Source organism: Zonotrichia albicollis, chromosome 10 (assembly GCF_047830755.1).
Source record: "Zonotrichia albicollis isolate bZonAlb1 chromosome 10, bZonAlb1.hap1, whole genome shotgun sequence".
Taxonomy (NCBI): Eukaryota; Metazoa; Chordata; class Aves; order Passeriformes; family Passerellidae; genus Zonotrichia; species Zonotrichia albicollis.
The window spans coordinates 21,280,771-21,303,978 of record NC_133828.1 but is presented as its reverse complement, the minus strand read 5'-3'; the positions used below and the strand labels follow the sequence as shown (position 1 = coordinate 21,303,978).

The 23,208-nt window shown below is 40.2% G+C and overlaps 2 protein-coding genes and 2 non-coding genes across 6 annotated transcripts; 3 read left to right on the top strand and 1 right to left on the bottom strand.

The window, feature by feature from the left end:
- The first annotated feature begins 128 nt into the window (after nt 1-128).
- On the top strand, nt 129-3,627 carry EEF1B2 (eukaryotic translation elongation factor 1 beta 2). Its single transcript, XM_005484150.3, has 6 exons — nt 129-284; nt 468-590; nt 1,687-1,810; nt 2,174-2,240; nt 2,890-3,015; nt 3,464-3,627. The coding sequence occupies exons 1-6, from the start codon at nt 205-207 to the stop codon at nt 3,616-3,618; spliced, it is 675 nt and encodes a 224-aa protein (XP_005484207.1). The 5' UTR covers nt 129-204; the 3' UTR covers nt 3,619-3,627.
- On the top strand, nt 2,022-2,101 carry LOC113458890 (small nucleolar RNA SNORD51). Its single transcript, XR_003379616.1, has one exon. It is a non-coding gene; the product is annotated as a small nucleolar RNA SNORD51 (small nucleolar RNA).
- Nucleotides 2,530-2,663, top strand: LOC113458892 (small nucleolar RNA SNORA41). Its single transcript, XR_003379618.1, has one exon. It is a non-coding gene; the product is annotated as a small nucleolar RNA SNORA41 (small nucleolar RNA).
- A 2,697-nt stretch (nt 3,628-6,324) lies between the features above and the next one.
- On the bottom strand, nt 6,325-22,847 carry CMKLR2 (chemerin chemokine-like receptor 2). 3 transcript variants are annotated; one of them, XM_074548307.1, is made up of 3 exons: nt 22,780-22,847; nt 19,525-19,672; nt 6,325-9,095 (listed from the first exon to the last, which is right to left on the bottom strand). In XM_074548307.1, the coding sequence occupies exon 3, from the start codon at nt 9,077-9,079 to the stop codon at nt 8,033-8,035; it is 1,047 nt and encodes a 348-aa protein (XP_074404408.1). In that variant the 5' UTR covers nt 9,080-9,095; nt 19,525-19,672; nt 22,780-22,847; the 3' UTR covers nt 6,325-8,032. The 3 variants fall into 3 exon arrangements, with proteins under 3 accessions (XP_074404408.1, XP_005484208.1, XP_074404409.1); XM_005484151.4 differs by lacking the exon at nt 22,780-22,847 and having other exon boundaries at nt 19,525-19,773; XM_074548308.1 differs by lacking the exons at nt 19,525-19,672; nt 22,780-22,847 and adding an exon at nt 19,327-19,468.
- Between the last annotated feature and the right edge of the window lie 361 nt (nt 22,848-23,208).

Genomic DNA, 23,208 nt, shown 5'->3' with positions numbered 1-23,208 from the left:
TGGTGTCCCGTCCGCTGCCCGCCCTGCGCTGCAGCAGTCGACCCTTGAGGAGCTACCTCGCGGCTCGCTCTCGCGGAGGAATACATCTGCGTGCAGCGTCACGGAAGGATACCGGCCCTATATAAGGCCGGCGCAGGCGCGCCGCGGCCCTTTCCCGCGGCGGTGGCGGTCGGGGCGGGCGCAGCGTGTGGGCCGCGCGCCGCCATGGGCTTCGGGGACCTGAAGTCCGCCGCGGGCCTCCGCGTCCTCAATGACTTCCTGGCCGACAAGAGCTACATCGAGGGGTGAGAGGCGGCGGAGGGGGTGCCGGGATGCGGGGAACATGAGTCGGGCCTGGCGAAGCCAAGCGGTGGGGACGCGGGAGGGCCCGAGTCACCCCGGCAGCTGCACGGGCGGCGCTGCTCGGCGGCCGCCGCCGCTCCACGTGTTCCTTGAGCGAGGGCGGTAAACTGGCTTGTTCTCCGCAGGTACGTCCCTTCCCAGGCTGACATAGCAGTCTTCGAAGCGATCGCTGGCCCGCCGCCTGCAGAATTGTTCCATGCTCTCCGGTGGTACAATCACATTAAGTCGTATGAAAAGCAAAAGGCAAGGTACGGTAAAACTTCGAGGGTGCAATATTTCCCCGAACTAGCCTACAAATTGTTGAATTTGTTTCTTCGAGTTCGAGCAAAACTGGTTTCCGGTGGCACCACGTGGCATTTTGTGTTGTTGGAGCACAAAAAGCCCCAGAAACAGGGCAGACCTCTTGTCAGTACGGAGGACAAGATTACTGATTTGTAGTACCGAAGGACATGAAAACAAAAGGAGATATGAAAGGAAATAGTATCTCTTTTCTCTTTTAGTGGTTTTACGTGTTCATGAAAGGTGCTGTATTGACATCCGTGGAGACTGCAGGCCTCTCTCAAAAGGTACAGCATAGGGAGGGTCAGTGCTGCTACACTGCTTCCTCTGAACCTCAGTCCTCCCCGAAGGAGACACTTCCAAAAATGGGTGGCTCAGTCTCCAGTGCATTTCTGAAGCTTTTGTAATGCTAAAGGAGACTGAAATGCTGAAGTGGTTTCACAAAGTATCTGGAAACTATTTATGGTTCCTGAAGTCCAAAGCTAGTTTTATGGCTTCAGTAACAGCTGTTCACGCTAGCAATACAACTATGAGCTTAATGTAAGGTAACAGGTCTTATGTGAGCTGCAAGAGGAGGTAAATTCAGGGAGTTCTGGTCATTTGTCTTGTTGAGAGTAAGAGTTTAGGGTAAAGTGTTCATTAAAACATAGGGAAATAGCAGTTACCTTGTAGTAATGTGTTTTTAGTAACTTACTAGGTTTTAAACAAGTGAAAGTAGTTCTTGGGACCCATGAACAAGTAGTTGGCAATTTCTCCTAGGTAGAATATCATGCAGATAAAGGATTTCAATAAGAAAGCTTTTCCTATCCGTGTACTTAGCTGGCCAGGATCATACCAGCTTTGATAAGATACAACAGATCCCATATTCACAGATTGCTTGGCTGGCATGTCAGGAGCATTAGGGGCTGTCTTCCATGAGGTTCTAATTTCAAGTAGCAGAATTAGATTTTTGCTCTTTTCAGCACAAGTTTTTCATTATAGACGTATTTGTAGGTGCATTGATAAACTGGCAGTGATTGCATTGACATTTGAGGAGGTTCCTAATTGCCTGCATTTTTCTTTCAGCTTGCCAGGAGTAAAGAAGGCTTTGGGAAAATACGGTCCTGCTGATGTTGAGGATACCACAGGTGGGGCCACAGATAGCAAAGATGATGATGACATTGACCTTTTTGGATCTGATGATGAGGAGGTACATGTGACCTTTTTGTATTATTATGCTTATTGCTTTTCAGAAATAACCACATAGGCAGATCTTCACCTTGACCTAGTTGAAATTACTTGTATTTCTGACCTTGCAATTCTCAAGTGTAGCTATCTTTGCAGAATTGGAAAGCTTGAAAGGTAAAATCTCAAAAGTTAGAAAGCAATGGGCTGTAGTGGGGTGAACTGTCCAACTTTGACTGGTTACATGATGAGTAAAACAAAAAATCACCATCTTTCGGCTGACAGGTGTGATGATTTGTTTTTATCTGAGTAGATGCCAGTCAGTTTAGTAGTGCTTTGGAGATGTGGAGGTTTAGTGCTTTTCTGTAACTGCAAATTTCTCTTTCAGGAAAGTGAAGAAGCAAAGAAACTGAGGGAAGAACGTCTGGCCCAGTATGAATCAAAGAAATCCAAAAGTATGTGTGCCAAGAGCTTTCTAATCTTTATGCCTGAGTTAATTTTAATGCATCTGGACGGGATGGCTAGAAAGGCTAATTAACTGTAATAATAAATCAGCTTGACTGGAATGAGACAGGAGTAGTTAGCTTCACTTGGGCTGCCAGTGAGCTCAGCCTTCCCATAGCCAATAGGAATGTTAACATGCTTTTTGTTCTGGTTCATACTCTCCTGCTTGTTCTTTACAGAGGCTGGGCTTTCTACATACATGGACATAAAAATTTAGAAACTGCTGTAGTACACAAGTTACTCCACAGCTACTGGTCTGGAACTGTTCAGAACTGTAGCAGTTGCAGAATTCCATCTGTGGAAAATAAACTGTTACACAGCATTAGGCTCTTTCTCAGATGATCTGAGAATGACTTCCTCTGTAACAAACACTGTCATCTACTTAAATCTGTGTATACATAATGTATCTGCATACTGAACCTTGAGATGTATACAGCTGCAGTACAAGAAATCTATGTGGTTACCAGAGGCCTGTCACAGCAATGTGAGCAGGTTCTTGTTCATGAAATTGGATAAGTTGCTCTAGTAAAACCAGTTTGCAAATATATTCATGAGTTTTTGGAAGATGCCTATCTTTTCATGGTGATTTTCTTCCCCCAGAACCAGCTGTTATTGCCAAGTCATCAATCCTGCTTGATGTGAAACCTTGGGATGATGAGACAGACATGGCCAAGCTGGAGGAGTGTGTGCGAAGCATTCAAGCAGATGGCTTGGTCTGGGGGTCTTGTAAGTATGGGCAGATTTCAGTGCAGGCCCTTGGGATAGAGTATGAGTAGTGGGACTTGGAGTCATTCCTGATCTGTGAAACGTAGCTGTGATGGGGGAACTGCAGTACTTCAGTGTCTTTACATGGTCAGAAAAGGTTTGTTGATGCAGTGGCTGGTTAAGATCCAAATACCAGTTTTAAAAGCTGTAGAACTTAAGCTCTGCTCTCCTGCATCTCCCTGTACAATTCCTGATAGAGCAAACAAACACCTTTACCCGCCCACATCACTGGTTTGGGAAGGGGTGGAGGTCCACAGAAAGAAGCTTTTTCAATCAGTTGTAATGAATGCTGGGTTGTTAATTAGATTTCCATAATGTGGACCAAAGGCTGTTTTTATATATTCCTGCAAATTGCTTTAAGAGATTCCACCAGTAAAGGAGTACTAAATGTTATTTTTTTGTTTTGCAGCCAAGCTAGTACCTGTTGGCTATGGTATCAAAAAGCTTCAGATCCAGTGTGTTGTTGAAGATGATAAAGTTGGAACAGATATGCTGGAAGAGAGAATAACAGCTTTTGAAGATTATGTACAATCAATGGATGTAGCTGCTTTCAATAAAATTTAAGTCTTGATATACTTAGAATAAATGTTGTTGCAAAAAATGTGCAGTGTCTGTGCTTGTTTCAGAATCTTAGAGTAAAACAGCTCACAAATGTAAGGTTTTCTTCATGGATAAAGTAAAAGCCAAAATTGAATTTCAGGTTGCTCTGATACCTCACTGTAGTATCCAGGAGCACAAGCAGAGCATCACTTCAGAGTTAACATGACCATGGCTTTAAAATACTGAAATGCTCTTCTTCCAGCTGCAGAGGAAATTGCTGCTTTGGAAATGTCTGGGGTTCCTCTGGAGGGAGGGATGTTTTTAAGGGAAAGGAGCAGAGCTCAGTCAAAGTGCATGTTTTAGTGGGTAAACAGTATAAATTCCTTTTGTTTACTAAGGATGGTGAGTAACCAAATATACCACAGCTTTTGTTGACAGCTAAAACCCCAGTGAGAGAGAGAAACGAAGCTAAGTTCAAAGTGACTTGCAGTGCCCTAGAGAAAAGGCCTGAGACTACCCTGCTGCCTTCTCACCTGTGACTTGGAACTTTTTTTTATCCTTTCTGAGGCTTGGAAACATTTGCAATGAAACTACGTGCAGTTTAGTGTGTTCATTAACAGCCCAGAACGCTGCCGGGCGGTGCCGCCGGGGGGCGCTGCGAGCCCGGCGGTGCCGCGGGTGCGGAGCCGGGAGCGGTGCGCGGGCTGCAGCCGCCTCCGTCTGACCCACGCGAGAAACTTGTGCTCGTGACTTAAACAAGAAAAACGCAGCTGAAAATACAAGCACATTAAAGGATATAAAAAGTAGTGAAATTAACTGCAGTTTGAGCTGTTTACCCAGCTCCAGATTGGATTCTAGATTGATTTGGACATTTCATTTAGTGATTGAAGAACCAGCAGGAATAAATCCCAAAAACTGTCTATAGGAATGATACAAATGTAGAAGCTGTCAAAGTTGTGAAGCTTCTAAACAAATTCATAATTCTATGCCTTGCATTGGATTGACAGGATTTATTGTGACCATGAAATGGAATCCTTTTATGTGCCACATTGGTCTGAGATGAAGATGCCCACTGTCAGAGTCTGACAGCTGCATCTTAAGTAACTCTTTTTGTTGTTTTTTTCACAGAGCATCTGTGTGGTTATCTGGCACAGCAGGTCCTCTTTCTCCTTGTTTAAAGGTCTGCCAACTTCAGATTATGTAAGAGCTTTGTTTATAATTTGTCTCAGAAAAAAAATCTGCCTGCTAGAGGCTTAAAGCATGGTTAAAGATCTGAAAGTGAGTATTGTTACAGGCTCATTTGCTACCTTCCATAAGCCTAATTCCTAAACAGTACCCTTTCTGTGGCAATTCTCTAGCTGTTGCTTCTGCTAAATTATGGAGCTTAGTTTCACCAATTCTGTCATGGTGCTGTTAAAAGCAAGAAATTGGCAAGCACCATATCAGACAAGCAAGTTATTAAAAATTCTGCCTCAAAAAATATAGGTTTTACTATCTTGGCCATCACTTTTTCTGACCTCCCATTCAATGTGCTGCTTACCTTGATACTCTTTCCTTGGCTTTCAAATTAAAGTCCTAAGTGGATAAAATGGTTTGACTTATGGATGATACCATGGTTAAAATGCAGCACTGAGTCATCCACCTGACCTGCCAGACTGGTTTATGTATCTTACATTTATGCTAAGCATACACACACAAACTCTTTGGTTCTTAACATTTCTTGTGTGTGTTAGGTTTTGGCAGAGTTTTTTTTATTCTGATATTAAAAAGAAAGTTGCACAGAAACAAAAAAACCCTAGAGAGCACAGTGTTCCCAGTGAAAATATAGGTGGGTGCTTGGGCAAGAGTATTCTACTCAATCCACATATATTTGTGTTTGTTAGTTTTGGGTGGTGTTTGGGTATGAGCTGGTATATTACTGTGTCATTATGCCTGTGAAAAATCAGCACCCTGGAATAAATGAGGCAAGTATCCTGAGTGCACCCCATAACACAGGGATCAGTAGAAAATTCCATTACTTCAATATGTTCTATATGGGAATACTGGGAAAACAGTTTGAACAAAACTAATCTACACAAAAACCTTCAGAAACACAAACTGTTCAGGAAGAAGATAAAAGTAACTAGAACCTATCCATTATGAAATGTGTCAATTGCTATTTCTGTAGTATCTCTTTGCATGATGACACAGGTTCCTTTCCTTTTCCTGGCCCTTTTTTTTCCATTGTGGTGAGTTGAATGAGCATTCCTTAGCCCAAGCAGCATAGAATGGTTGGTGTTGTTTTGGAGACTTTGGAAACAGAAACTTAGAGCATTATCTGTTTTGTTTAGATATCTTGAATTACTCTTGAAGAAATGATTGAGATAATTCTGTAACTGATCTTGGTGTGAACAGTAGCAGTTACACTGCACAATTGTTAATCCACCTAATGCCACAGATCAAGGCTGATTTTGGCTGTTTTCAATTCTATCATCCTGTCTGCTTCTGGCCACACTTTCTGATCCTTTATGCAAGATGGGACATATATGCTCACCCATTTGAAAATCAGTCTCTGTGCTGTGCATAGGAACATGTGTGTGCACACAGCTGAAGAAACCTGACATGAACCTTAAATTCCATAGCAGAAAGGGCCAGGGCTTGATTTCACCTTCCAAAATCTTTGGGAAGGAGCTGTTATAAGAAAAGCCAGTCACCACACATTGCTGCTAAGAAAAGCAAATGCACATGCTCTTTGGAAACAAGAAAATTTTATTACTTCACTTGGAATACAGCCAGGAGAGTACATCATTCTTAGAAAGATGTCAGGGAACATGTGAACAAAAACTGCAAAATGTTTGATTTAGGCACATACAACAGCACGGTGCCAAAATATTATGATGAGCAACTATGTACCAGGCAGCAAATGACTCAAAGGAAGAATGCTGCTTACCAGCTTTTCAGCCCAAAGGGAAATACACTGAAATTCCACTGATCCTGCCTTACTCCCAGACTCTGAAACCAGAGCCCAGAGAAATAGTTACAGACCACAGTCAGGCTGTTTCTATTTGTGCAGCTACCAATACTGGATGTGCTCATGCATATATATATATTTTATACAAAAGCAAATCTATTTACATATAAGGCCTCAATTATAGCATAAATGCTACTGTGTTGGCAGGCCATATAAACTAGGTAAATTATCCGAAAGGCAGTTTTATTCAATATGTCTAGGCCAATAGCTAGGAAAAAACAATTCAAATTTACCCAAAGCTCTATGCTTTTACTTGCAGTAGAGTTTTGTCCCACATTCAACTTTTTAATTAAGTGGTATTTCATCAGAAATTGGTTCACTCCACATAGCATTTATATATTTGCATTGGTGCATGTATGATTCTGAAGCAAGCAACAAGTTGTAACAGAATACAGCATAACTGGGACTACTTCATCTTTCTTATGGGAGTGGACTCCATTTCCTGGATGAACTGTCTTGCCTCTAATTTGGAAAAAAAGACCAAATTTGGCTACAGACTTGTAACAATATACTAATGAATTCACTCCACCCATTTTTTAAGCTAGGCATTAAGGCAAACAAAATGTTATATTATTTCTTTACCTTTGCTTGAAAGAGGAATAAAGAGCAATCAATAGTTGTAAAAGACTCCAGGACTAGACTTTTAAACATAGAAAAAGAAGTGTGGCACATAAGCTGTAAGAAACATTTTCACTAATTCTTTGCATGTATTGAGTGAGTCTAATGCCTATATGAAACATCTGCTCAGTATTTTGTACCCAGCTAGTGCTAAAAATACAGTAAGTGACCCCAAAACACAGGGTCTCCTGTCTTAGTTTTGAGTATAAGATAAAGAGCAGTGTGAGAAGACAGGTTTTATTTCCAAATTTTTCTTTTTTGACAACAGAAGGCAGCTATTCAGTGTCCTCCATCTTGGGATTCTTCTCCAGCTGCAGAATGGAGCCACTGATAGCTTCATTTAGGTGGGATGTAGCCAGGGGATTCCTCCTTGGGGCAGTAGTAGGCAATGAGGAGACTCATGACCCAGTGATGTACAGCCACGGCCTCTTGGGTGAGAATGCCTCAACCAAGAGTTGTATCAGCAATGGCAAGGAGGAATATTTTTATTATGTGTTCTTTTGATATCAATGATGTATGGAACCACAGCAAACCAACAGGATCACAACAACATTCCTCAGCAAAAGCCCAGTTAGAGTAATTCCACCTATGCTGATAACTTTCAGTTCAGGCTGTATGTGCATTGCAAGGGCACACAACCAAACCATGCGTCCCTCAAAAACCTTTCCATTAAAGCAGCAAGTGCAATGAAGCCAGCTGTTTACAGAAAACTGTCTATGCAAAGATGCACACCTGGCTGGCAGATGTGAAGTCCAGAACACCTCCAAATCTCCTGTCAGCTCCTCTAGGGAGAGCTGCTGGCACGAGCAGTCACTGGGCAGTCTCACAGCAGCGCGCGGGCGCGTTGTCCGAGCTCCAGAGCTGCTCGCTGACGGTGCCCGAGCGGCTCACCTCCCACAGGGCCAGCTTCAGCACCTCCGACACCGTGCTCCTCACCTGCGCCTGGAACTTCTTGCTGATCAGAACGTACAGGATTGGGTTGAGGCAGCTGTTGATGAAGCCAAGGCCGGTGGAGAGGGGAATGCCATCCTGCAGTAAGTCATGCAGGTTTTCATCGTGGTGAGCAGACAGCTCCACAATGCTGAATATATGATACGGTGTCCAGCAGACAAAAAAAGCTACAACTACAGCAGTGATGGTCCAGAAAAGCCTGCTAGAAGTCAGTACAGTTCTCCTCTTCACTTTGACAATCAGCAGTGAGTAGCAAATAACCATGGTCACTAAAGGAAAGAGGTAACCAAATGCAAGCCTCACCCAAATGAGGATGTGATGTGTCAGCAAAATAAGTTCTCTGTCATGCACATGGAAGTTGTTGTAGCAAATGGTGACATTGTTGAGAACTGTAGCTGTGTCTCTAAAGTACAAGGCAGGGCCACCAATAATTGCAGCTGACATCCAAATGACCCCACTGAGAAGGAGGGTGTTCTTCACAGTCCTGTACTTGTAGGAAAAGACGGGGTGGACAAGGCGGATGTAGCGGTCAAGGCTGATGAACGTCAGAAAGAAAACACTGGCAAACATATTAAGTAGTGCAATGAATGAGTTCATTTTGCAGAGCCACTTCCCAAAAGGCCAGTGGAAGCCCATTGCCACATATGTAATATAGAGGGGCAGGAAGAGAACAAAAATGAAATCTGCAATGGCCAGGTTCAGGAACCAGAGTGTGGAAACAGATTTATCCCATTTAAAGCCCATAAACCAGATGACAATGGCATTACCTGGCACTCCCAGCAGAAATGCCACACTGTAAAAGAAAAGGGAAATAATATGGGCAATGCTGAGGGAGGACTGGGGTGACTCATCTTCCTCAGACAGATCGTAGAAGTAAGAGTAGTTCTCAAAATCTTCAAATGTCATGTTGCAGAGTGGCTTTCTGGGGAAGAAAAGAAATGAAATGGTCAAAGGAGAAATGTTTTACTGCACTGTAAATAGTAAACTGTAATTCTTTCATGTTTTTGACCATAAAACAAAAACATTGCCTTAGTTTGGAATATCTGTCACCTTTTATCTGTCAGTTGCTAGCACTAAACTCCTGAAGAAATTTGGTCACAGGCATTTCAAGAAATGTTCAAATCAAAACAGACCTTGAAATCGTCAATAACTCTTATGTTTTCTTTACATTTATTTCTTAAGAGACAGCACTGAGCACAGTATCACTGATAAATTTCTGGGAGACCAGATGCAAAGTTTTATTGAAGTATGATTGTGCTGTTCTTTTCTGGTCAGGTTTTGTACTTTACTGCTCTGTCCCTATGTGAAGCAAGTTTTATGCATTATATCTATCTAAAATCAGAAGAGCATTCGACATCTATGTAGGAAAAAAAAAAATCACTTAAAATGCCAGGAAGCCATCTTCTATAAAATTTCACCCACCACCCTGCCTCAAATTATAGTTAACAAAATGACAGCAATTTCTCCAGCAACTAAAAGTTCATGGGTTTATTCATCTCTTTCATGTATGTCTTTGTATCAAGAAATGATGACTTTCAGGCCCATTTAACATCTTGGTTTTCCTTAATACAGCAAAGGATGTAGAGAAAGAAATATATAGGACATGTTGCAGGTATAATACACATTATGGTGTTCTTCCACTAGTGAGCTGAGAAAAAGGTAATAGATGAAAGAAAGTAAAGCTTCCCATGAACAAAAAAACATACTGTAAGAGCTAAAAATGAAAATAGAAATGAAAATAAAAATGAAAATGTCCTTTTTTAAAAGATAGAATTATAGGATTTTCTCAGTTTTCTTCTCTTGCAAAAGCTTCTGGAACTTGCAAGTACAACATGATTTTTTCACATAGAAACTCTTTCTGTAGGTGGGAAGGAAGGTGAGGGGGAGGAAAAGTGAAATATAAACCAAAACAGAGGGGAAAAAAAGAAATTAATTGGAAAACAGACAGGAAACACAGTTTGAACAACAGAAGGAAAAGCAGTCAGAAGTTATTTCACAGTATTATTTCACTGTGTTTAGTTTGCAGTATAGACAAAGTTGCAGCATATCACAGGTAGCCACAGTCAGACAAAAGTCTCTGCAATGATCAAAACAACTATTGTGCAAAACTCTGTTATCATTTAAAGCTGAATAGTTTGGCTGGGCTCAGCTGCCCTGAAGACCTGTGCCTGAGAGCAGTCATTAGTTCTGCTATGATTTATCTTACTGCTGAATTTCTGAGCGCTATCTCCATTCCTGAACCAAAATTCAGCCCGTGCATCTGGAACTCAGCCCTGCATTCCTGCAATGCCATTAATTACAGCATGCTAGGGACAGCAGGAGAGGGGTCTCCAGAGCACACTGCCTGCACAACCACATCTGCAAACTCGTATTCCTGTGCTTACCTTTGCTCCAAAAAGTAGCTCACCCAGTTTGAAAGGATCACTCACACCAGCAAAGCTACGCATGTGCACACGCATTTGCAGGATTAGACTTCTCATTTGTAGATGGATAGACAGGGAAGGGAAAAAAAGCTTGTGTAATTTTATAACTTTTGATTAAAAAAATATGTAGTAAGAGTCAGCACAGCCTGTTCTGTCAAGAGGCTATGCTAGCATTTGTGATTTACATCAGGCTGAAAGAATGTTATTTGGTTTGCTGTCCTGATAAATGATACTTATTGGGCTGCATTTATGTAATTACATGCCCCTTGGGGGTGGATTCTGCATCAAATACCACTACCACCCATCTGAGTAATTTTTTGAAACAGCTTAACAGCTGCTGAGAGAAGAGTATAAACATGAAGCAGTACCATTAACATCTGGAACATTATATTTGGACAGTTTCAGAGGACAGTCAGGTGAACAACTGGATTTTTAAGTGGGTTTGCCTATTCAAAAAATTATACCTTCAAATAAAATTTATGCAACTAAACAAAAAAATTCCAACTATAATGACAATGACAAACATTTGCCTACTGCCCAACAATGTTAATTTTAATATTTAGCATTTTGAAGATGATGTATCGCAGGAGAAAAAACAAATACCCAAATACATGCCAAATATTTCCCAAGCCTCCTATCGTTTAAAACTCCAATGAAAGAGCACACCTTGATAATGCAATTATTTTTGCAGGCATATATTTTTCCTCATCTCTAACTTTAGTCTTCAATGCAGGGAGTCTTCTTTAACAGTGGGAGTAAAAAAGCAGAAGGAACATTGTTTACCACTGCTCCCAGTGCACAGATGCTGAAATTAGACTCTATGGCTAGGGCTCAGCAAAGACTGCCAATTACGTTTGCAAAGCCCAGAAACTTTTAATTCTGACATTGACATATATGAAGCACTTCTATAGCCAGACTCGTGGTGTTAAACCCTGTCCTGAAAAAGATAAGCAGTGGGTGATCGTCAGTGGAGTTATAATGGATTACATCAGTGAGGACACAGATTTTTTTCATTAACCATAATTCAGCAGGAATGTTTCTCTGTGGTCCTGAAACACATTATCTCTTAATACATGACTCTGAAATTAATAAATTTCCAGAGTCAAAACTGTCTTGCAGTTCAAGTATAGGTCTTGTGAAGAAATCTAGTTGTATTCCTTATTCTGTCACTAATTTCCTGTATGATCTTTGACAAATGGCTTACTTTCCAAGCTGGAAAATTCTCATGAATGTGTTTGCAAACTGAGGCTCAGTAGAGAAAACAATACTGTCAGAGAGCAGTTTCTGCTTGGCTTTAAGGCAAGTGCTAGTAAGGGTAAGGGAGGCTTGGTGCAGTTCACTGGCTCAGTGTCCCCAGTCTGGGGAGCCAGTGCATGGAAAACATTTTTTAATAAACAGGAAAGTGTGGTTAGAGGCCTGCCAATACGCCTTGGGAGCAGCCACAGGTTACAGAACAGTGTTCTATTGCATATGGATTCATATATCCAAGTTTAGATTTCATCCTGTCCTTTTTTTTAAACTTTATTTTAAATAGTAAGCACCCTGTGTAAAGTGTACGCTTAGCAGTTGTTTGACGAGTCCATTCCTGTTTGCTGAGCCACAAGCAGCTCTGAAAACTGAGCCTCCTTGATTCAGTTGCTTAATTATGAAAATAGTTTACCAGGAAGTTTCATTTCCTGTCCTCTTCTGTAGAACAGAAGTTAATTTCTAAATGACTTTATAGGAATATAACAGGATGGCTCTTGGCACTTTTAGAACTTAGGACAGAAAGCAGAATTATCAAGAAATACAGATCATCAGGAAATATTTCTAAAATACAAAGCCACAGAACTGCTGGGAAGAGACTTCACCACATGTTGCATGAACAGTCTTTCTCTGAATTTCAGCAAGGAATTACAGACTTGGATGTCAGTTGTCATATTCACAGCTTTCTACTAAAAGTACCTAGAGTTCATGTCCTCTGCCACTATTATAGCTAAGCCATAATGACAACTTGAACAAATGGTTGGATCTGCCTAAAATAGAACAGCTCTTGTCACACTAAGAATGGCCATAGAGTTATGACAGGGGACAGTCCTTTGGAACCTATTCATGGCAATGCCACAAGCATCCTGTTTGGCCAGGGGAAGTCGTTTGATCCCTCCACACCTCAGCCCTGAGGTCTCTGCAACGGCTTTGGAATTAAATTACATTGGGCTTTCAGTCTAAAATAGAAGAAAACAAACAAAAAAGTTGCAATTTCCATCCACTTCACTTGAAGCAAAGTCCTCCTGGGGGTTCAGAGTTCCCTGGGCACCACACGAGTTAGGACCTAACTGAATTACACTGGCAGTCTTTACCACAAATTCGAGCTCAGCCCACACAACCTCTCTCTCTCACACATTTGGTCCTCATCACTTTTGAAATTCACAGAAAGGTCAAAGGGAAGAGTTTATTCATTGTCTCTGTTAGTTAAAGGTAACACAAATATTTGAGTGGTAACCCCGAAATCTATTTTTTCAGTGTGACAAACAGTGTTAGAGCCTTTGGCCAGCTAAATTGGTTTCAGAGGTCACAGCAATGGGTCCTGACTTACTAGGAAAATTATGGTTTGGAGGGTTGGCTGTCTCAACAGTTCAGTTCATAGAGAGAAAGGAAAGCTTATTTGATTGCATCACTTCAACTTCTGTCATTTACAAGAGTCAAAAGCTGGAGAACAACTAGTTTCACAAAAGGTCACTTAGGGCTGCTTGTCATATTGTGGCAGCAAGTTTTATAAACATGAAATCCACCTGGTAGTTTATCTGTAAAGTTCAAAACTCAGAAGGCTGAGCAAATTCATAAGAGGTACACAAGCATGTATGGCAAGCATTTTAGAAAGACATAGGATAGATTTGAAAACACACAAGGAATACTGATGAAATTACAGACTGTCACAGGTTCACATTTCTTCCTCAAAAGGACAAAGCCAAGATAACCACTTATCTTTATGCAGAAACATTCCTATAACACGAGGTGCCTGATACACTCATACTACAAAATTAAATCAGAGCTATACTACAGATTAAGCCTAAAATTGTCACTGCAGACAGAGCTACTAGGAAAGGAGTGTTTTAAGCTGGTAAACACAAAAGCAGAACCAAGGCTTGTGTCTATGTTTTCTCTTTCACAGACACGCACGCACACAATTGTCTTTTGACCATCCTTCTAATGCTGATTAGATATATGGTACCCTAATTACTTCATATGTCATCCTGAATTCAATAATGGGTCACAACAGATACAACATGTGACTGGAAATGTTTTTGAGCCACAATATAGATGTATTTGTTCAAGCAGATAAGAAAGGAATGCAAATAACAATCATTCTCCATTATGTCTCTCAGAAAAGAAGTGTTAGAAAAGTATTTGCAATGTACTAGCTAGACATGTCCTAGAACTTAGGCCAAAACCAACTTTCTTCAAGCAAGGCCAAACACGACCCTGTTAGTCATAACACACCACCTCATCTGTGGGATTGAAGTCCTTAGACCAGATAACAGCCTGAAAACACTTCACACAAAGTGAGTGCTACAGGATCAACAAACTCTGATAGCACAGACTCAGTTAATACTGGGCAAATCTACAATTTCAGACCGGCAGTTTTGCTAACACAGAAATGTTAAACAAAAAAATGGAAAATCCAACTTTATATCCAAATAAGCCTGCTGCAGTAGGAAAAGTATCACAGTAGTTCTGGCCTGAATATAAAATATCTTCCAGACAACGGCTGCAATTGAGCAGTGTCCCATTTCCACAGTCCGAGACCTGACAAATGTCTGCAACCAGCAACTGCATCTCATCAAAACCGATTTATTTTCAAGCTGATCCCAAGCACCAAGTCTTCCATTCCCAAAAATGACAAAGAAACCCAGATGTCCCCAGGATATGCACTGGTGAAGGGGAAGACACTTGATAACTCCATAGATAGCACTTGTTTCTGCTCTTATTCCCTTCCAAAAGTAAGCTATAAGTAAGAATATAAGCTAAAAGTAAGAATATAATTTTTACTATTTCTTTGGAAAGTAAGGAATTGCTGCAAATCACATAACCACAAATTTGTACATCAGACTCAGGAAAATGACTGGTCAAATCTGTGAAACACTTAAAAGTAGCATCATTTTTTGAGAAAAAAAATCAAATATTCTTACAAAAAATATAGACATTTAGCTAAACAGTGACACTTGAGATTTAAAAATTGCCTGATGTATTGTATATGTCAGCACTGCCAAAGTGTTTACATAACCAGTCATAATGCTTCATATTCATAACCCTTACTGAAATGAGGTTCAAGTGAGAAGTATCATCAGTCTGGTTGACTGTAGAACGCTGAGAATGATCTACAGCAAGTCTCTGATCAAACCAAGTGCTAAATCTAGAGTCCCTGCCTAGTGGCTCAACCACAGCCTGTCCTCCCTTCTCAAACTCAGCACTGTCCCTTTTCTCATGGTGAAGGGCAGAAACCACAGCTTCACCTCTGGGAGACCTTTCCCTTCCTGAAGGGAGGCTCCCTTTGTGCCATCATGCTCAGTGTGGTGGAGGAAGGCAGCACTTACCTGGGCAGCCCCTACGGCTCCTGGCCTGTTTTCTCTGCAGGGAAGAGAAAAGCAGCCTGGCTTTGCCCCCTTTGCTTGCCATGCCCCGGAGTGTTGTGTCTCAGCAGTGCCAGGACACACCTCGGAGCCAGCAGGCACACCAGGAATGCTACTGGCTGAGAGCTAACACACTGATCAAGTGCTGTTCCATGGAAGCTTCACGTCTTTTCTAGTCCTCCTCAAGTGCCAGCAGGATTTTCTTTGGCTAAAAGCCACCATAATAACTACATACCTAGAGCAACAGAGATATCTGATTTAAAAAATTTAAGTGCTTCAGCTTCGCAGTAACTGGACTGATGGGATAATGAATGCTTGCATTTCTAATTAATTATGGCTTTTTAAGGTTTTCATGCAAAAATTACTTGGAATTTTTACTTTGCAACTGTTTCACGTATTTGTGATGAAAGAATATTTTGACTAGCATTCATGTGATCATTACATGATCATGCAGCTCCGAGCATGTTTTTTAAATGCTTGTACTGTTTGAACAAACACATGCTTTAACCACAACTCCTCCAACCAAAAACTAATAAAGTGAGAGTAGAGGATACAGAGTAAATGCAGAGATTTTTTTTCTGCAATTGACTCGGCAGACTAATTAAAACCAATTAAACAACTGTTAGACAACTGCTATTCAAAAGACACTGCAGGGTAACAACAGGTCATTACAGAAAAAATCCCAAGTACCGCTCTCCAGCAAGATACAAAATATCTATTGAACAACAGATAAAAAATAGGTTACAATCTGCTATATTTACAGTCCTTTTAAAAAGAAGAGTTAAGAAATAACCCCAGAGAACCACAACTCATACCTCTTACATAAGCCTTCTTACATCCTATTCAATTTCACAGATTAATTTCCTATTCACTTATTGCAGTATGCTTGATTGTGTACTGCCCTCTAAATTGATCTCTGTTTTCCTAGGTTTATTCTACTCCTCCTTTATATAACTCAGCAGTTTCTTCTGGCATAAATGTAATATTGCTATGCTTATATTACTCTTGACACATACTCTTGCATGGGCGTATCAGAACATCCAATTCCAAAATACTCCTAGTACATATCAGCTGGAATATTTTGGATAACATGATAACATACTTTATTATGTCCTCACAGTTAATACACTGGGATCACTGTGTACAGTAGATTAAGGATGTCTACTCTTGTATCAGTGTTATTCTAATTTTCCTACTCATACAAAGGCAAGTATTTTTTTACTTCAAGATCAAGTCTATAGTAAGTACTGGCTTTATTCCTGCAAAACTGAAAAATTCAAATTGTTAAACACAGTTTCAGGAGGACTGGACATTTATCCATTTCCCTAACATGGTATTGGGAACACTCCCCAGCACTGATAGGAATAGATAGCACCTATGATTAAGGTATTAAATGAGAAGCTTGGAAATACTGGTTTTACAGGCTTCCCATATTACCTTTACAAATCACTTCTCACTTGACTCTGCCAGATATGGTACAACACCCTCAGTTAACACTACTCAGGTTTCTTAAATGGGCAATGGTTCTTAACATAGCCAAAATATCTCATCAAGGTGATGTGGGGCTGAAACACATTAAAAGGGCACCACTAGAAAGAAGAGATGGGAGTGTAGAAAGTGGCAGTACATTGACTGTACAGGACTCGCTACACATCACTTTCTCCGTCTCCTCTAGAAGGCCTCAGAAGGGAAGGAAATTTGTGTGCCAGGCTCACACTTGTTGGAAGAAGCGGGTATTTTATGTTGGGAAAGTACCCAAAGGCCCTAGACCTTGAGATCAAAGCCTCACAGGATCCAGGCGCTACAGCATGTAATGAAAGACAATTCCTGCTTTGTTTATAATTAAACAGAATAAACACACACAAGAGTAGGGAAAGGAAGAGGCATATCTTGCCCAAAGCCAAACAGTAAATTTGAAGGTAAAGTTGGGAGCAGAATAACTTGCCAAAAGAATAAAGAGGCAAATATCTTCAGTGGATAGAGGGAAAATATGCTGGTTCTTCATACTTGTGCCTTTTGATTCTTGAAATATGTCCTTCAAGAAGTATCAAAAAGGGACAAGAGAGCCTGGGTAGGGGAAGAGAAGTAGGAGCAACAAGCCAGCAGAATTCCTCTTGGGAAAAAGCAGCCATGGGCTAATTTGTGGATTTTTGCTCCTGCTTTAGGGCCCTCAACCCCTGGACATACTGAAGATACAGAGTACAGAAGTAGCTGAGCTCCCCTGGAAGTACTATATGCTACCTTTGAGGAAGGACACATAACTTTTTCTTCTTGTCTAGGAGCCCCAAGCACACTGTAAAAGCAAAAGCAATTGTGAGAGAGCTCATGACCACATAATGACATCTCTCCTGTAGAAGCAATGTCTCTTGGACACTGCCGGCCCCAGTCACAGCAATCCCTTTCTTCTGCTCAGGGACCACAAGGAACTGCTCCTCACAGGCAGCTCTCTTGAGCAAAGCCAGCCACAACAGAGCCCAGCACTGTGGGGAAACTGCTAGCTTCAGACTGAATGAACACAAATTAAACCATTATCAGAAATAATGAGTGCAAATTAGCCAGACAAGCAGCCACCACAGTAAGAGAGACAGCTGAACTGCTGGCACATTCCATAAGACAAAATAAATAAATAAACAAATAATAAGACCATTCAATAGATTACAATCCCCTGGAAACCTAGCTGCTGCTTAGTGCTTGGAATAGCAGAGTTATTATACAAAATTAATACTGAACAACAGATCAAAAACTTCAAGTGTCTGTTAAAAAATACAAAGAGAAGAAAACTCTTTAAGGTGCCTGGCTTTATTAGGAAACCGATCTAAGTTTTGCTCTTGAATCAATCTATCAGAAATGAACAACAATGGAAGCATTTCAGAAGTTGCTCATTTGGTTGTCAGCAGAAAAAGAAATTCCTAAAATTAAAAGAAAGAATGTATAATGCACAGGACATAGAAATTGCATTATTTTGATCAACACTTTTCCTCTGCCCTCACCCATGCAGTAAAAATCTGTAATCAGATCCTGCCTAGGAATCCTTAGACAGAGCTTCTCTGACTTTTCCACAAAGGCAATTAGAGAATCCAAACCATAATTCATTCTCCAGAGTCAAATAACTTCCACTGTGCCACAATCAAAGAGATTCTCAGTTCAAGAGAAGTGGACTCACTTATGGCACATAAAAAATCCCTAGGATTGAAGTAAAGTTGACAGAACCTCTATCCTGTCTGCCTGGCATAAATTGCTGATAATGCTTTAAATTTGGCCAGAAGTTACAGTGACATCAAACAAAATTAAATTGGGTTATCAAAATATTTGCACTTCCCAGTTCTGAGGCAGAACAGTAACATTATGATTGTGAAAGTAAGCTAACCTATCATAAGTAAATTAATCCTGAAATTAGTTTCTAAAAATCTGCTCTGCCAAACTACTTTACCTTGACATAGCCTAGTCACTCTCTTCTCCTTAGCTATGAATTAATAAGCATTTTATATTATTCAGTGATACAATTTCATTCAGCTAGAAATCAAATGTGCTTTAATTCACAGACAATGTTCGATGTATACATGTTTTCTAAGTTGACAAAACCACGTCTGGGATATTGCTGACAATGACACTGTTATCACTAAATGTGAAGAGCAGGTGGAACCTATTCCTGTCTCATTGTGTGGTAGCATAGAAGGCTTCAAATCCTATTGTCACTTCTAATACACTTACTGAAAGCTAGATCCATGTCCTACCTTATTCCACAATGGTAGGGAAAACACACACACTTTCCAGCTGAGATCAGAGAAACCTTATTCAATTCTGCAGAACTGTAATTCTTCAGAAGTATTCTGTTAATCTCCTATTTAAGTTGAAATGATTTCCAGTTTCTGTTCTAGAATCTGTTCAGATCAGAACTGATGTATTTTTAACTAATTATACTGGAAATTGCTGTAGCTACAGAAGACACACTATCCCTGAGCAAATAAAAAAATTAAACCAAACACACTAGGGAACACAGAAGGGAGAGAGAGATTTAAGTCAGGGTCACTTACCATTTTCTGTAAGGGTAAAACTTCTTGGAGTGTGTATTAACATATTCAAAATAAATTAAAAATTAAATTCACACACATTTTCATACCTTTTCTTGGTGCTGGGTGGTTCAAAGTAACCTTTGAAGCAAATGAGTATGACATTCTTTTTTCCAAGAAGCTCTTTCAGCCAGTATATGCTATCCCACCTTACAACATTTGCCTGTAAGTGTTGCTGCAGCGGTACAGACTCACTATTTAGAAGGAAATGGAGAGAAAGATCTTAAATTTTAGAGAGTTTGACCTACCTTGCTCAGTTCTTTGAAACAAAATGCACTGTAAATCAGGGATCTGAGCTCCGTAGCAGAAGGAAGAATGAAATGATCTGCAGAGTTCACAGTCACTTCAGTGTGATTCCAGCTGCTTCACTTGGCCACTGCCTTCCCTCTAATAAAGCTGCAGAATGATATAACGCCGTGTTTGTTTTCAGCTGAGGAAGTTGTTTCCAACTTCCCTTGGTTTTCTAGACCCATTTTTGAAATATTGCCACGCTGTATAATCCCAGTATTTCACCAAAAATAAATGTTAGACATTTGAATGAATCATTTTGGTCAGTGTCCAAGCAAGCAACAGATGTGGTGGCTGATGAATGGAAAGAGACCTTGCAGTTGTGGGCTGCTTTTTGTTCTGCAGAGGAGAGGTTGAACAGTATTTCTTTGTAAGCACTCTGGTTTATAGAAAATAATGTTGAATGAGCTGAAAGATGTTTTAAAAGTCACACTGAAAGCATCATTTTGTAGCTGTACAGTGTGATACATTCATTTGGTATTTAGGATTCGTAGATTAACCTCCTTTTGTATGTAAGAGAGAAGTAAGATCTTCAAAACACTAATTAGTGACTCTCTCTGTCAGATAGTGTAACACTGGCCAGGAATTTGAACTGGATTTTAGGTGACTGGGCCTGACTCCCAGTTCTGTAAAGAGCCTGATGAGGTTTTATGACCAGGCCTCATGATCTCCATGTTGCTCAATTTCTCAGTCTGTAAAATGGAAATATTATTCCTCTGGTATCTACCTACCACAGCTTACCTGACTCTGATGGTACCACACAAATCATACCATTTGAAATCAGCTAAGCCAGTCTACCCTGCCAGTGGAAACAAGATTAATAGTGGTACTCTGCTGTCACTAATGCAAAACATGTAACACGTTCAACACTGATTGAATCTAGTAAAGGCCAAATTTCCCAGATATCAAATCTATTGATTCCAGTGAAAAATTAGAAAGAAAAATCTCCAACAAGCCAACCAAGCATAAAAAACAACAACACAGAAGAGTGAAGTGCTTAGTGAAATCAGCTAAACTAGGATTTCAGCATCTGGTTAACAAGGCTATCAGCTCTTAAGCAACTCTCTTTAGGTTCACAGACCATAGATTGTTTTAACAGGAACCAAAAACTCCTTCTAGCAAAACTAGTGTTCTTTGTCTTTCCTCCATGACAGTTCTTCCTGTTCTGCCATTATAACTTTAAACACTGAAAGTTATATGTGTATATTAAAGTTTTACAAGTACATTGTACATGAGAGGGAAAGCCTCTGATTCCATGAAAGGAGGATGGGGATTATGCACAGAGCCCCTGCACCATAAGGAAAGGACAGGGGAGCAGGACTCCTGGGAATATATGGGGACAAACAGAGGGGGTTGCCTGAGGAAAGCACACTTATTTCTTGTATTTTCAAGATTTCCTGTTTTCTCTAGTTATTGATTGGTAGATCTTTACTAGTAAAATCTCTTTTAACAGTAATTATCTTCTCTCGTAAATGCTGGGATAGGGTAAATACAAGCACCTTTTAACAGCAGATATGCTGGGGGTTTTTTCTTATAATGGCACATGAGTCTGTGTCTCTCTAGGTGTTGTGCCAAATCTAATTATTGTAAGGCAGTCAATTCAAAGGTTTGCTCAGTGCTATTTCAGCAGGACAAAAGAGGAAATTAGGAAGTAGATAACCCCCAGACACGACCCACAAAAAAGATAAAACTCCCAGCAAACAGTCACAATTTGCCAAATACTCTGCACCTTCTTGGTGAAGGGAGCGTTCTGGAGAGTGCAAAAGATTCTTGCAGTTTGGGGTAGTGAGGTCCTTAAGGCATTGTTCCCTTCACCGTAAATTAAAAACAAGTTTGTGACTACTGAAACATATACTGGTGTTGATACCTCAGCTCTTCCATCCTTCAGAACCAAGGGAGGATTAAAGCCCATGTAGCAATTTTCCTCACCCTTCCTTACCACTGCACCAAATACAAAATACCAAATGTTCAGGGCCCAGAGGTCACTTTGCAGAGGAAGTTAGAATGAATGGATGAATGAATTCCTAATTTCACAGGAAATTAGGGTTTTTTCCAAGAATAGCAGATTACTACCTCTCTGTCCTACTGACATTTTCCCCTTTTCCATGGAAAGGGACTTTTACTTTGATGAGAAATTACCCAACTTGCACACTATAACCAGCATAGTAACATACCTGGGAGAAAAAAAAAGAAACCAGATTTTTGCAGACAAAATTGCATTCAGTCTGAAAGGGTTTAGTTCTGCTTGTTTTCTGTTTAGACCTAACTGCAGCATTTTAGTCATATATAGTTTTGATTAACCACAGTGGAAATCTTAAACCCCTAAAGAATGTAAGCTTAGGCTCTAAATCTTTCATTGTTTTAGTTCTTTCTATGCTCAGATACAGTGAAACTGGAATGGTGAGTCACAAATTACATGGCTTTTTAATATACATTTTTTTTGCAGCCCATTAACCACTGACATCATTTGATTGTGATCTTTGCAGATAATTTTGTGAAAATTACATCCTTGGAAGAAAATTAGGGAATAAAAAAGAATACCTTGTTTACTTTCATGTCTTCTTTTCTATTTGGAAGTTATATTTGTATTTTGCAGTGTTATTTGTGCATTTTCAATGGGATAAGTTATCAAAGCCAATATGCCAGAGAGCTCTGAAGAGGGATGTGCATTCATGAGTATACAGTGCACCTGGACCATGCAGAGCAGGGAAATACTACTTTCTACCTGATGGAAAAAGAACAAAGAAGAGGATTTACATCCAGCCGTGAATAAACTGGGTCTAGTGAAAAGCAAGTTAATTTTAAAAGCACTTCTGAATCTTTGGAGGCTTTCTTAACCCTCTGAAACTAAACGGAAGCACAGGATGTATGGAAAAAAATATACAGAGAACAAACATCCAGAAATGCTTTACTGGTATTGACCAAAGTACAAATTTCAAAGCAATAAAAAAAAAAAAAGTAACTTTTAATTTATCTGGACTGCCAACAACTGCCTGATAGTTCTGACAATTATCCCCACTCCTGGGACCACCGGATTTTATCAAGTTACCTATTAGTGTGTGCAGATAATCTCAGCACTAATCAGCATCCCAGCAATGTTCCTTAATTCAGTTAAATTATACAAATCACGAATTTGCAAATTAGTTCAAACAAAAGATATTTAGTTTTTCTCAGGGTTAATTTAAGCTGAACAACACAAGAAAGCAACTACTTACTGTTGTTTACAGCTACGTCTTTTTTCTTTTTTTAGAAAAGTAATTCTTCACTGTTCCTTTGTCCTCACTGTCTGAATACCTCATGGACTAAAATCCACTCTGGAAAGACCACGTTTAACTACCTGACAATCAGGAAAGGGGTAATTTCCTTCCTTCCTGTGAAACTAATGGCTATTCATGCCTATCCTTTAGGTACAGCTGTAATGTTTACTTGTGGCTTAACTAGCCACTATATACCAGAGTCAGCAACTGAGACAAAATTCTCCAGCGACACATTTGAACAAACCACACGATGAAGGAAGGTTTGGCTCATTTAGGCAGGTCTGCAGCTCCTTCTATGCTGACATTAAAAATCTGAAAGATTTCATGTATAACACATGGAAGAAATTCAATAATTCTGCAGAAGGAAAAATCTTTCCTCATTACTTT

Coding starts and splice junctions, on each gene's coding strand:
- CMKLR2 (XM_074548307.1), bottom strand. CDS start 9,079: ATGACATTTGAAGATTTTGAGAACTACTCTTACTTCTACGATCTGTCT.
- EEF1B2 (XM_005484150.3), top strand. CDS start 205: ATGGGCTTCGGGGACCTGAAGTCCGCCGCGGGCCTCCGCGTCCTCAAT. Junction 285..467: donor GACAAGAGCTACATCGAGGG/GTGAGAGGCGGC, acceptor TGTTCTCCGCAG/GTACGTCCCTTCCCAGGCTG. Junction 591..1,686: donor TATGAAAAGCAAAAGGCAAG/GTACGGTAAAAC, acceptor TTTTTCTTTCAG/CTTGCCAGGAGTAAAGAAGG.